Source organism: Mustela lutreola, chromosome 7, assembly GCF_030435805.1.
Source record: "Mustela lutreola isolate mMusLut2 chromosome 7, mMusLut2.pri, whole genome shotgun sequence".
NCBI classification, from domain to species: Eukaryota; Metazoa; Chordata; class Mammalia; order Carnivora; family Mustelidae; genus Mustela; species Mustela lutreola.
This window is the reverse complement of record NC_081296.1, coordinates 36,260,813-36,275,277: the sequence shown is the minus strand read 5'-3', so window position 1 is coordinate 36,275,277 and position 14,465 is coordinate 36,260,813. Positions and strand designations below refer to the sequence as shown.

Sequence of the window (14,465 nt, the reverse complement as noted above, 5' to 3'; positions counted from 1 at the left end):
CTTTCTCTTTCCCTGTCCCCCTCACTTATAAAAACAAAAAAGGGCATAGACATTTCTCCAAAGAAGATATACGAATGGTTAATAAGCACATGAAAAGATGCTTAATATCATTAGTCCATAAGGAAATGGAAATCAAAATCATGAGACACACAGAGCGCCTGGGTGGCTTAGCTGTTGGACATCTGCCTTTGGTGCAGGTCATGATCCCAGGGTCCTGGGTTTGAGCCCTACTTCCAGCTCCCTGCTTCTTCCTCTCCCACTTCCCCTGCTTGTGTCCCCTCTCTCGCTGTGTCTCTCTGTGTCAAATAAATAAATAAAATCTTGAAAAAACAAACAAACCATGAGACACCACTTCATACCCTCCAGGATGGCTATACTCAAAGGAATGGGCAACAAGAAGCATTGGCAGAGTTGTGGAGATGCTGGAGCCCTGCTCCACTGTTGGCGGGGATGTAAAACACTCTAGTCACTCTGCAAAACAGTCTGGCAGCTCCTCAAAATGTTAAATATAGAATGACCATACGCCCTAGGAATTCCATTCCCAGGTATATACCCAAGAGAAATGAAAACATATCCATGCAAAAACTTGTTCGTGACTATCCACGGCAGCATTATTATTCACAACAGCCAGAAAGTGGGAGCAACTCAAATGCCACCACCTGATGGGTAGACCAGCCAAATGCGGGGGATCCGGACAACAGAACATTATCTGGGAATAAAAAGAAATGAAGTTCTCATGCACGTTCCAACACAGATGAACTTGAAAAACCTTATGCTAAATGAAAGAAACCAGACACAAGGAGCACATCTCATATCTCATATGATTCTATTTATAGGAAATATCCAGAAGAGGTGAATCCAGAGAGACAGAAAGTAGATGACTAAGTGCTAAGGGCTAGGGGAAAGGACGAATGGGAGTTGACTGCTGATGGGTATGAAGTTCCTTTTGGGGGTGATGAAATTGTTCTGGAATTAGAGAGTGGCAATGGTTGCACAGTTCCGTGACGACACCAAAAAACACTGAATTGTACCCTGTAAATGTGTGAATTATATGGTATGTTAATTTATCTCGACACGGCTGCTGAAAAAAATGGTAGCTAACATTTGTGGGGCATTTATTATGGGCTCTGGGCTAGGTATTTAGGGTATACTATTTGTTCCAATCCTTCTAACAATCCTGTGAAATAGTACTGTAACTATCCCCACTCTACAGATAAGAAACCAAGACTTCGAGCCATTAAGTGACTTGCTCAAGGTCAACAAAGAGCCTGACTTTGAGGTCAGGGGGCATGACTTTAAAGCTTAAACACTTAACCACTTCTCACACTGCCTCTCCTATCCGATCCACTGTTACATTCTATCCATTCATCCTGGCGACACTTCTCACACTCATGACCTCATTTCCTTCACACCTTCACTGCCCTCAGGACGGGCAGCAGATGGTTTTAGCAAAGCTAAGCAACCTACTACAGCCTCTCTCTTCTAGGCCCTCCTATACATGGACACGCGTGTCATACAAAGTCCCAACTCTGTCCCTGGCTCAGAAATTCTCAGTGGTTCCCCATAATTTAAAACATAGTCTACACTCGCGCAGATGTTTCTGCTGTATTCCTTCCCACAGCGCTGTGCTGCTCCATCCTCACTGGCCTGCACTGCTCTCCGCACACCGTATACTCCTCCCACCTCGGGGCTCTTGCTCAGCCTCTTCTTGCTGCCTGGAAGGCCCTGGCATGCTCTGCACCTCTGCCTGTCAATGTCTTACCTCCTCTTGGGGCACCTGGGGGGCTCAGTGCGTTAAGTGGCTGTCTTTGGCTCAGGTTATGATCCCGGGGTCCTGGGATGAGCCCTGCCCCTGTGTCGGGCTTCCCTGCTCAGTGGGGAGTCTGCTTCTCCCTCTGCCTCTCCCTCTGCTCATGTACACACTCTCTCCCTCTCTCAAATAAATAAATAAAATCTTTAAAAAAGAAAAAAGCTGGGGTGCCTGGGTGGCTCAGTGGGTTAAGCCTCTGCCTTCATTCAGCTCAGTCATGGTCTTGGGGTCCTGGGATTGAGCCCTGCACTGGGCTCTCTGCTCAGCAGGGAGCCTGCCTCCCCCACTCCCTCTGCCTGCCTCTCTACCTCTTTGTCATCTCTCTCTCTGTCAAATAAACAAATAAAATCTTAAAAAAAAAAAAAAAGGAAAAAGCTGCCTCCTCTTTCAATAACCTTTTCCTGATTTCACAACCTTGCTTCCTTCCTTGCTGTTAGCTAATCTCACTTTCTTACAGCAAAAACCAGAATCTCCACTTATTCCAGTACAGGACCCTTGTCCATCTTCCCACACATAGTCTAGCTTAATACAGAGCAGGGCCTTCAACAATGCTTGCTGAACAGAACGGAATTGTACTTTATCATAGAAGATGTTACTGCGCTGTATCAGGGACACAGAAAGAAGATGGGAGCAGGTATACCCAGAAACCATATTCTTTTTTTTTTAAGATTTTATTTATTTATTTGGTAGGGGGTGGTGGAAGAGAACAAGCAGGGGGAGCGGCAGGCATAAGAAGAGGGAGAAGCAGGCTCCTTCCTGGGCAGAGAGCCAGATGCAGGGCTCCATCCCAGGAACCTGGGACCATAAGGTGAGCAGAAGGCAGACACTTAACTGACTGAACCACCCAGGCACCCCTAGAAACCGTATCCTAAGGTGGGACAGGATTCTAAGCTGACAAGATATAGATCTAGAGAGAAGAATATGATAGCAAGGTAGAGTCCCAACTCCACATGGACCCATCCCCTGCCTTCTGGAATACCTGGGTGCCATGGGGTACTGAATGGTCTTCATGCCTACTTCCCCTGTGGGAAACCACACTGGTTTCTTTCTGCAACCAACAGACCACTTAGTCAAGTTTGTTATTGTCATCTATTGTTTCATGGCCTCAACTTCATGTAGGCCAACTGGCAGGCCTGGCATGGCTGGCCAGGTGCCCCAAATTCAAGGGCAGCTGTCCTCCCCACCTTCCACTATCTGAATGTGAAGATCCAAGACTGACATGTTAGTCTACTGCTCAGGAAAGACCCATAACCTAGGAGGTAGGGTGGGCACAGTGCTAGCCTGGGCAGGCCCAATCTAGAGCTGCCCTACAATGACCACTAAGAAATGTTAAGTGCATGGACTCTGTTAGTGTAGCAATAGCCCAGTGGCTTTCTGCAGTGGCATTGGGTAAATGTTCTCAAACCCAGCACCCCAGCCTCCCTCAGTGACAAGTGCCTTCCCCGACCCCATTGCCACATGGCACTGGAAGCCATTTCTTCTCTTAGTCCATATACCTGATGCACATAACCAGCTTCTTTGCAGTCCCCCATTCCTTCTTCCTGTCTCCTCCTCTCTTTATGGCAACATGGGGCTGGACCTGGGCCTTACCTTCCCTGGACTACTCACTTGATTAGCGTAGCGTTTTGGTAACTTCTTGCCAGTGTCAATGTCCATCTCTTCGTCATCTTTCTTATCTTCCTCTTCCTCACTCTCCATCCCTGTCCAGTCATCTTCAGCCAGTCTTCTGGCATGATTCACGTAATCTAGCCGCTTACTGGAGAAAAGAAGGCACAAGGACAGGCCTTTTATGTCTCCTTGGAAGACCCCCTACAATGTGACAATTTTAGTTTAACTCAAGGGCTTCAAGTTCAGGAGCAGCCTGGGAATTCTAGTGGAAGAGATGGTAGAATTTCCTTTGTAATGCTAAACTAGCGCCCTCTGTGTGCACTCAGCCTTCCTCTGAGTATCCTAAATACAGAGTGACATGTTGAAAGGAATTTTCAAGGTTCACTAGCTGGAAAGGCTGACCCTGCTCCTGCACACACCATTCCAGATTCCCATCTCTACTCCCCCCTTAGAGCTGACACTTTCCTGCCTGGCAGGCGTCTTATCTAAAGGCCCCTGGTAATTAAAGAGAGGAGTCACCAAGATGTGAGGAGTTTCCAATGTATACAGCTTTCTTTCTTTCTTTTTTACTTATTTATTTAAAAAAATATTTTATTTATTTGACAGAAAGAGAGAGTGAGCGAGTACATAAACAGGGGGAGCAGGAGATGGAGAGAAGTAAGCTCTCTGTTGATCAGGGAGCCCAACGTGGGGCTTGATTCCAGGTCCCTGGGATCACGACCTGAGCTGAAGGCAGATGCTTAACCAACTGAGCCACCCAGATGCCCCTCTTTTTTTATTTTTCAAAGATGTATTTATTGGGGCGCCTGGGTGGCTCAGTGGATTAAGCCGCTGCCTTCGGCTCAGGTCATGATCTCAGTGTCCTGGAATCGAGCCCCGCATCGGGCTCTTTGCTCAGCGGGAGCCTGCTTCCTCCTCTCTCTCTGCCTGACTCTCCACCTACTTGTGATCTTTCTCTCTGTCAAATAAATTAATAAAAATCTTTAAAAAAAAAAAAAAAAGATGTATTTATTTATTTGAGAGAGAGAGAGAGAGAATGTGTGTGCATGTGGGGGGAGGCAGAGGGAGAGAGACTCGAAAGCAGACTCCCCACTGAGCATGGAGCCCAACCCTGAGCCCAACCCTCATGACCTGAGCCAAAATCAAGAATAGGACGCTTAGCTGACTAAGCCACCCAGGTGCCCCTAATTTATATGGCTTTCTAAGGAGCAGCCAGGCCTTCTTTCAGTTTCTTTCTTTCTTTCTTTCTTTCTTTCTTTCTTTCTTTCTTTCTTTCTTTCTCTCTTCTTTTTTTTAAGATTTTATTTATTTGGGGCACCTGGGTGGCTCAGTTGGTTAAGAGTCTGCCTTTGGCAGAGGTTATGATCCCACGGTCCTGGGATTGAGCCCCACATTGGTCTCTCTGCTCAGCAGGGAGCCTGGTTCTCCCTCTCCCTCTCTCAAATAAAAAAAAATTTTTTTTCAAGATTTTATTTATTTATTTGACAGATAGAGATCACAAATGGGCAGACAGGAAGGCAGAGAGAGAGGAGGAAGCAGGCTCCCCACTGAGCAGAGAGTCCAATGCGGGGCTCGATCCCAGGACCCTGGGATCATGACCTGAGCCGAAGGCAAAGGCTTTAACCCACTGAGCCACCCAGGCGCCCCAAATTAAAAAAAATTTTAAAAATATTTGAGGGGTGCCTGGGTGGCTCAGTGGGTTAAGCCGCTGCCTTCAGCTCAGGTCATGATCTCAGGGTCCTGGGATCGAGTCCCGCATTGGGCTCTCTGCTCAGCAGGGAGCCTGCTTCCCTCTCTCTCTCTCTGCCTGCCTCTCCATCTACTAGTGATTTCTCTCTGTCAAATAAATTAAAAAAAAAAAAATTTAAAAAAATAAAAATAAATAAAAAATAAAAATATTTGAGAGAGAGAGAAGGAACAAGACGGGGAGGGGCTGAGGGAGCCACAGACTCCCAGTAGAGCAGGGAGCCTGATGTGGGACTTGATCCAAGGCCCCTGGGATCATAACCTGAGCCAAAGGCACACACTTGACCAACTGAGCTATCCAGGTGTGCCCTTCCTCCAGTTCTTATCTGACTTTCATAACAGGTCTCTTAGTTTATGATTTAATTTTTTTTATTAAATATTTTATTTATTTAGGGGTCCCTAAAGAGACAGAGAGCGCACAACAAGGGGAGGGGCAGAAGGAGAGGGACAAGCAGACTTTCTGCCGAGCAGGATGGTACTAATACAGAATCTCTGGGAAAAAAAAAAAATAACAAAAAAAAAACCCATGCCATTAAATACAATGTGCAGAACAGTGTATTGTATGCTGCCTCTGTTTTAAAAAAAATGGCATATACACATACAACCACACACTTGCTCATATCTGCACAGAATATCTTTGGAAAGATACAAAAGAAACTAATAATATGGGAGAGGAACTGAATGGCCAGAGGACAGAATTGGGAGGGAGACTTTTATTTTCTTAATTTTTTTTTTTTGTTGAGCACAGTTGACACATAAGGTTACATTAGTTTCCAGTGTACATACAGTGATGCAACTTCTCTCTGTTATCTCCTGTGCTCACCACAAGTGTAGCTAACCATACAACACTATTAAATATCATTGACTGTATACCCTACACTGTGCCTTTTATTTCCAAGACTCATTCATTCTGTAACTGGAGGCCTGCCTCTCCCACCCACTTCGCCCATTTTGCCCATCCTTCTACCCCCTCCCCTCTGGCAGCCACTGATTTATTTCTCTGTGTTTACAGTCTGATTCTACTTTTTGTTTGTTTATTTAATTGTTTTATTTTTCAGAGTCCACATATGAGCGAAATCATATTCAGTCTGACTTATTTCACTTAGCATCATACTGGGATGGAGACTTTTCACCATATACTCGTACAAATTTTGAATTTTGAATCGGAATACATACAATCAATGTGTTACCTATTCCAAAATAATCAATTATAATATTTAAACAACAGAGGTGGGGTGGGGAGTGGGGGAGGTGATCTGAGAATGTAATCTACAAGCAACCCAGAGGCCACAGGGAACCATTCCTGCTAAATACAGCCACTGACGCAGCACTGGGCAGAATGCAGATCATAGAGAAACTGTGCAGCTGTTAATAGTTCCTTCAAATCCTCAATTCCTTATGACCAAGAGGCTCATGTTGTACAGAGGAAAAATGGACAGGGCCTGCCTTCAGAGCAGCCCAGCCTCAAACTCTCCTATCCTGCTCTCTTCGCCTGCTTGCTCATCTTGGCACGGAGAATTCAGTGTATGGAAGACATTTCCTCAGATTCCCTGTGGAATTATTTGTACTGAACTCTCAAGGGCTCCACAGAACTCTCAAGGGCTAAGGCAGACAGGAAGATCACACCAATGCCAGGATTCAGAGTGCAGAAGCCACACGGGGAATGTGGGGAGTGGAAGTCTGGGCGTGGCTTTCACAAGTCCCTAAATCGCAAAGCTCGGTACTGCTGCCAGGAAAAAAAGAAAAATTTAACCAAATAAGTGAGCTTTTGCTTTCAAATTTCAGTATCTGCCGTTGTTTCCATCTTTTCCTAAGCTTTCAGTGTACAGGATGTCTACCTCTGCCAGGATTTATGCCTCTCAACTTCATGGGCAAGATGTATGTACAAAGGGGCTACTTTGAAGAAACCAGATGTAGAGCCTCCTGGTTGGCTCCCAGCTCCTAACCTGAAGAAAGAGGCCAAAGAGGGTGCCTGGGTGGCTCAGTGGGTTGAGCCGCTGCCTTCGGCTCAGGTCATGATCTCAGGGTCCTGGGATCGAGTCCCGTTCGGGCTCTCTGCTCGGCGGGGAGCCTGCTTCCGCCTCTCTCTCTCTGCCTGCCTCTCTGCCTACTTGTGATCTCTCTCTGTCAAGTAGATAAATAAAATCTTTAAAAAAAAAAAAAAAAAAGAAAGAGGCCAAAGAGTTAAAGCGTCCCTTACGATTTCTGCAGTTCCAACAACCGACGGCGCCGTTCATTCTGCTCCAAGGAACTGTGCTTGGACTTGTACTGGGACAGGCGGGGGTGTGGGGCAGCTGTGCTGTTCAGATCTTGAGACACAGAAAAGCTACTAGCCAGGGCTTGACTCAGCTCTTCCATCTTCCCTACAAAGAAAAACATAAGAAAATGGTTCATTGATTTCATATCACCTCCTGTATACAGGCAGTTATGATGTAACATGATGGCTGTATTCCTAAAAAAAACTCACTTAATCCAAAATCACAACTGTTTCTATGGAGAAAAAGGAAGTTAAAGGGTAAATGAGTTATATATGAACAATAGCATTATTTCCTGCAGATACTTCAATAACGATCATCTCGATAGCTCTCAGTGAACAGGTATATATATACAGGGCACCTGGGTGGCTCAGTTTGCTCCAGGATTGAGTCCTTGAGTAAGGCTCCCCACCCTGAGGGGAGCCTGCTTCTCCCTCTAACATGCCCCCTTCTCATGCTGTCTCTCTCTCACTCACTCTCTGTCTCAAATAAATAAATAAAAATCTTTTAAAAAAGATATATATTTACATATAGAACACTAAGCAAGCTCACCCTGCGTTTGAATCTAGCTTTTGCTTTGTCATTCATTACCAGCAGCCCTGTCACTAATTCCATCTTACCATCATTACTATCTAGTGATATGATCAAGTGTCTAATTTTTTCCTGAATAGTTCTAAATAGCCATTACTCAAAAACTAATATGTTATTTTTAATGCATATATTTTATTTTTTATTTTTATTTTATTTTTATATTTTTTATTTTTTAAAAGATTTTATTTATTTATTTGACAGAGAGAGAGAGAGAACACAAGTAGGGGGAACAGCAGGCAGAGGGAGAGGGTGAAGCAGGCTTCTTGCTCAGCAGGGAGCCCGCTATGGGGCTTGATCCCAGGACCCTGGGATCAAGACCTGAGCTGAAGGCAGACTCTCAACCAACTGAGCCACCCAGATGCCTGCATTTTATTTTTTTTAAAGCGCTATGCCTAATGTGGGGCTTGAATTCACAACCCTAAGATCAAGAGTCACATGCTCCACAAACTGGCAGGCCAAGTGACCCCTCTAATATAACTTTCTAATGCAGATTTTATCCAATTATTGTTTGACTCTCTAATAAATGCCAACTTACAGTAAGAGAATTTAGCCGGTCCTGGGGCCCCTAGAGCAAGATAAGGGGAGCCCAAAACCCAAACCTGGCAGTTGTTTTCTCATTTTATAGTTTGTTTTGTTTGTTTAGGGTGGGCAAAAGGAGGTTTCAGGGCTACCCATGTAGGGCTCACTTGGAAGAGAGAGGTTGCCTACCAGTTAACACCAAGGAGTGTGAAAGACTGACCTGTGGTATATTTGGGAGATGGAGTAGATTGGAGACAGAGTACCCAGGTGTGCCCTAAAGAATAAGAATGGAGAGAAAAAGACAAATTCACACTTCACTCACCCTCTGTGAATGAAGGTACAGGAGCTTCACTATGGGTTAAAGGTACGCCTCTGAGTGTAAGAAACAGGAATATTCAGGAGAAATCTGGCAAAGCCAGGTGGGCCTAACCTTCAGGTTAGGTCTAGTATAAACCAGAGGACACCACCAGTGCTTAAACTGCACCCCAGATCAGGTCCCACTGCTCTGAGTATCAAAACCAACAGGTTCATTCCAGAGCCTCCATAGTTAAAAACAATTCTATGGGTCTCTACTTGGCAATGAGTTACTTTCCATTGCACATTTGAAGATCAGATTTTTCCCCTAATTTGCAGCATCTTTTTTTTTTTTTTTCATTTGAAAGAAACTTTAAAAAGATTTGTGGTTAGGGGCGCCTGGGTGGCTCAGTGGGTTAAGCCGCTGCCTTCGGCTCAGGTCATGATCTCAGGGTCCTGGGATCGAGTCCCGCATCGGGCTCTCTGCGCAGCAGGGAGCCTGCTTCCCTCTCTCTCTCTCTGCCTGCCTCTCCAACTACTTGTGATTTCTCTCTGTCAAATAAATAAATAAAATCTTTAAAAAAAAAAAAAAAAAAAAAGATTTGTGGTTAAAACCCATGACATAAAGTTTACCATCTTAACCATTTTTAAGTTAGAGTTCAGTAGTTGTTGTGCAACCAATTTCCAGAACTCTTCTCATCTTGCAAAACTGAACCTCTATACCCATTAAACATGAAAGGAACTTTTTTGTTTTTAAACTTAAGATTGACATATTACCGGTATGGATTTGAGGCGAATCCTAACATATGTGTAATGCAACCAGGGTGGCCATTTGTGGTTGAGGCTGGGTGACCAGAACTTGGATCCATATGGTATGCTATTTTCCGTGTTTTATTGACTTTTATATAGGTCTAAACACTTCCATAATACAATCTTTTAAAAAATTAATTATGTCTTCGGCTTACCAATGTGATGCCCATATCTAAAATACACTTATTAGGTCGTATCTCGCTTTATCTCGGTGTGGCCTCCCGTTCTGCCAAGAATCACAAAATCATTAAACACGTCTTGGATACTGGGGCGGTCCTCTGTACCTTTATGGCTCTTCTAGGCTAGCTCCTACTCTTTCAACCCATTCTTCGGATGGTCCTGCCTCCAGGAGTTCTGACCTCATCCTGGGCGGTCTCATCCAGACCCACGCAAGTCCCCTGCCGCCTCCTTCTCCCCTCCCACCCCTCAGTCCGGGATTGAGGCCTCCTCTGAGGCTTTCACCAGGCTTCAGGCCCCAAGCCTCTACCTGATCCACTCGGTTGTCCTCCATGCCACAGCCCCGCATTACCTTTCTCTAGGGACGAGGTCCCATAGGCTACGCATGATTCGCCCCTCCCCCACAAAAACTACCTGAGCGGTCCTGGCACAATAGTCTGGAACAGAAAAGGAGCAGCACGCCCGAGACGAGCCCGGGCCTGGCTCTGCCTCTACAGGGGACACCTCGGAAGGCCGGGGGTGCTAGCCGGGAACCGAGAAGCAATTCGGCAGCCGGAGGGGCTCAGGCTCGAACCCAGGACTCACCCGGCGGAGATGACAGTTCCAGGAGCCGCGGCCGCGCTGCCAGGGGCCGACCAATCAGCTGTCCAGAGGAAGCCGGGCCCGCCCCCTGGGCCGCAGCCGCGCCGCCAGGCCCACCAGCCACGCGCCCGGAGTTTCCGGTTCCGCCCAGCGCCGTGAATGCTGGTAGTGCAGCCGCAGTCCACTAGCTCGCGGGCAGTGATTTCCGCCTTCAGTGGCTGGCGTGTTCTCGGTCGGCCGCAGCGGGGGTCCACAGGCTCTTGTGGTGCACTGTCCGGAACCGTTCCTTCAAGGTGGCTTGGCCGGGCCGAGGCTTCACTCCTGAGCTCAAGCTCCTCGGGGCTCCTTTTGTCAGTTGGAGGAACCCGGACTCAAAGCCCTCCGGCCTGGGGTCCTGAAGCTTGCCCCAGGCTTTAGGCGTACACCAGCAGTCCGCGCTCTCTCCTGTGCTTGTGCTTTTTTGTACGGACACTGCGAGTTGCCTGAATGACACCCCCTCTCCGTCGACTCCTCACACCCCCAAGTCTCAGTGAGACATTCCTGCCGCATTCGCTCTGGCTGCACGGGCCACATACCTCCATTACAGCCCATCTGCTTCGTTTGAGAGTCTCTTACTCGGCTGTGGGCTTGGTACCTGCCTTGGGGACCTGGCTTAATTCCTGCTTAGCGGAGACAGCGTGCAGCACAAAACAAGGCACTCAGTAGATCTTGGTAAAGAAATGACTGAATGACTGCAAGGGGTGGAGAGGAAGCTGCCGAGATATAGTTAGGAGAGCTAATCAAATTAGAGTGCAGTCTCTTGGAGGGAGGGGACTGGTGAGATGCAAACTAAAAATATGACAGCCATTTATTGAATGCTGGACACTGCTTCACTTGCATTATCTCCTTTAATCTTCAAACAACTCAAGGAAGTAAACTGAAGCTCAGAGAGGTTAAGTACTTATCCAAAGCCACACAGCTTTCAAGCCAAACATTTGAATTTGCTGAATGTTTGACTTATGGAGACGTTGGGTATTAGTATGCTACGGAAACTACACAAAGCTGGCACATTTTGAGTCAAAGGAATGCCAAGATGTATACTTGCTGCATATTTTAAATACCTAACACCATCCATATGGACTGAAAAGAATAGGAGATCCGACTGGCACAGAGGGTAAAGGGTGCTTAGGGCCCGGGAAGGTACAGTTTTTTGGACCTTAGAATTTATGTGGCTGAGTTCTATCTTTCAGTAGTTGGGCTGAGCAAAGCTGTGCACTAGGTTATTTATTTGGTACATTCACAAATAATAGCTCATGTTTGTCTGGCTTATAAGATAGATAAAGAAAAGCCCAGGGCCTGACTTCACTAGGAAACTTTAACAGCAGGATATTAAGTATTCTGTGTTCCAGATCCTCCATTCTCTACTCATGACCATGGAGTTCATACCAAGTTGTCAGAACTGCACAGAAAAGAACAGAGGCCCTACACATTAAAGCAAAATAGACTGCAATTGACAAAGAGGTCCCCCAAATTCATGCACTGAGGTCCAGGGAAAAGGCTCATTCATACTCAGCTGAATAACTTCTCATATCACTGAACAAACTAAATGGCACTTGGCCCAGGGACTCATTTGGAGTTAGTCTGTGTTCCAGAAGGGACTGCTTTGCCTGGAACAGTGAGTGGTCCCCCAAATATCACCAAAGGCACCCCCCTTCACAACACTGGCCACAGACACATACACCTGTGTTTAATGTCTTTAAGTCAATTTGCTATTTTAAAAAACCTAAATAAGTTTATTTAAGAGAGGAACACTATAGCATTACCTTAAATCACTTCCCACTTTAACAAAGTATCTATAAAATATATACACAGTGAAAATAACATAATGTTATAATCTAGCTAAATACTGGTATGTGCAGGAAACTGTGAAACTGAGGACTTTGTAAGAATCTGAGATTAGCAAGTGTTGGAGAAGTGATAAGGAATAACACTAACAGAATTTTCCTCTTGTACAATGAGGAAAATTCAAAGATAATGGAAGAGGGAAGTTCCCCTTTTTCCATGGTGATATTATTTCAGGTGGAATCTGTGCACTCCCTAAAATCATCCAGTAAGTGCCCACAAGTGGGAGAATCCCTCCCTAAAAAAGAGAACCTCAAGAGCAGGAAGGTGGCCAGCCATTTCCAAAAGAAGCTCTCAGGAGGACTCCCGAGTGTCACTGTGTCATCAGTCAATTAACAGATATGTGTTTAATATCTACTGTAGGTTAGATACTGAGCCAAGCACAGGAAATATCAAAATGACCAAGACTGCCGCAGTCTCCACCCTCCAGGACCTTACAGCCCAAGAGAAAACTAAGAGCTACAGGTTATAGCTGGGGGGCAGACCAATGTTAAGGAGCTTAGGTGGCTGGGTTGAGAGGGAGTGGCATGGGGCTGCTGGGCCAGTATTCAGGGAACTCTTCTCAGGAGATGACATTTGAGTCAAGACCCAAATGATGAAAAGGAGCCATTGGTGAGGACAGGGAGACTGAATGTATTTCCAGAGAGGTTTGTGTGAGGGGGTAGACAGGAGGCACAGGAGGAAGGGGAGGCAGCAAGGTCACAGAGGCAGGTGGGATGCCTTTAACTCCTGTAGCGGAGAGTTTGGATTTTACCTGCATTCCATATGGAGGTTTTTAAAGTTATAAGATAACTTTGAGCTTGAAAGAGCTCACCCTGGCAACTCAGTGGAGAACCTAAATCCTCGTGGTGATCAGGAGGCCAATGAGCAGGGCTTGCACTGAAGTTGTGGCAGGAAGGGCTGCCTTTGGGATTCATGTAGAAAAAAAAAAAAAACCCAACAACTGAGAAGTCTTACTGTTCTCAAAGAGGGGAGGAGGTAGCAAGAATTATACAGTGTTCAAGTCTAGCCCCCTAGCCAAGACCTTCCCTTTGGGGTTACTGGAACTGAAAGAGAATTGAAAAGGGAACAGCTTTTTCCCCCGTGTAATTTGATATGCTTTAAATCTAGGCCCTGTACCATCTAAGCCATCTTGAGGACCATTGCTTCTCATCGCCCACTTGGAGACCCTGTAAGAGAGGGATTCTCCAGCCAGTTGGGCAGGAGGGAGACTCTGACTTGAGAGGGTGGCAAAATCATGTACTAATACGTGTCACATGAGCCGGGATGCAGACGCTGCAGGCACAGGAGATCCTAAAGCTCAGAGGGGACCAAAGCTCTTTTCCCCCATGCTCACAGATGTACCTAGGGCTCAGCTCTGGGTGAAAGGAAGCAAGTCAGAGTGGTTCAGGTCTTTTGCTCTGGAGCTAGATGGCCTGGGTCCAAATCCAGACTCACCTACCAGCTGGCTCTATGGCCTATGTGTTATTTCATTTCACCTACCTATGCCTCAGTTTCCTCCCCCATAAAATGTGACTAATAATAGCACCTACCTCACAAGGTGGTTAGAGTTAAGTGACATAATTCAGGTAAGGTGATTAGGATAGTACCTGGCACGGAGTGAATCCTCAAAAATTTTGTTTTATTAATATGTAACTTCTTGTTATAAGATAACCTTTCCCTTACTGATTTACTTAATCATAAGTATGTCAACTAATTAGGCGAGCCCAAAATAGTCTCTTCTCTGTAGACAGAAGTGCTCGCCCAGGTCATATACAGTCAGAAAGTGATGGGCCATGATTTTAATCCAGGTCCTAGTGAGTGCAAAGTTCCTTATCTTTAGCCCATAAGACGTTGCCTGCTCTGTATTTTGAGGGGGTCTCATTTTGCTTCTGATTTTCAGCTGGTGAGCTGAATGGGTGACTTGGTTCATCCCCATGTTGCCCTCCCACCCCCCAGGCTGTGAATAGTCCCAGCCCTGGATAGTGGGGGAAAGATATCTCCTAGAAACTTCCCTGGGGCCAAACAGGGGGGCCCATTCTCAGATTTGTCCCAAAGCTAGCACAGCTTTCACCTTGAGTCAGACTGGGGATTATTGGGCCACGCAAAGCACCTCTAATTTCTTCTCTGCCTTTTTTTAAATGTTAACTGCACTCTTTCATGTTCTCGCCTTCAAATAAAAAACCTTCCAAGCAGAAACTAGGGGCCACCTG

The 14,465-nt window shown here is 46.0% G+C and overlaps 1 protein-coding gene across 5 annotated transcripts in view; it reads right to left on the bottom strand.

The window, feature by feature from the left end:
* The window catches only part of SNUPN (snurportin 1), a 42,958-nt gene that overhangs the window by 15,382 nt on the left and 13,111 nt on the right, over window positions 1–14,465 (bottom strand). The window contains exons 1-4 of one of the 5 annotated variants that reach the window (XM_059180324.1): window positions 10,396–10,516; window positions 8,750–8,803; window positions 7,365–7,527; window positions 3,419–3,566 (exon numbers count right to left, since the gene is read on the bottom strand). In XM_059180324.1, coding sequence (XP_059036307.1) covers window positions 3,419–3,566; window positions 7,365–7,522 — 306 coding nt within the window. In that variant the 5' untranslated portion in view covers window positions 7,523–7,527; window positions 8,750–8,803; window positions 10,396–10,516. The other 4 variants (XM_059180325.1, XM_059180322.1, XM_059180326.1 and 1 more) reach the window with 4 other exon arrangements.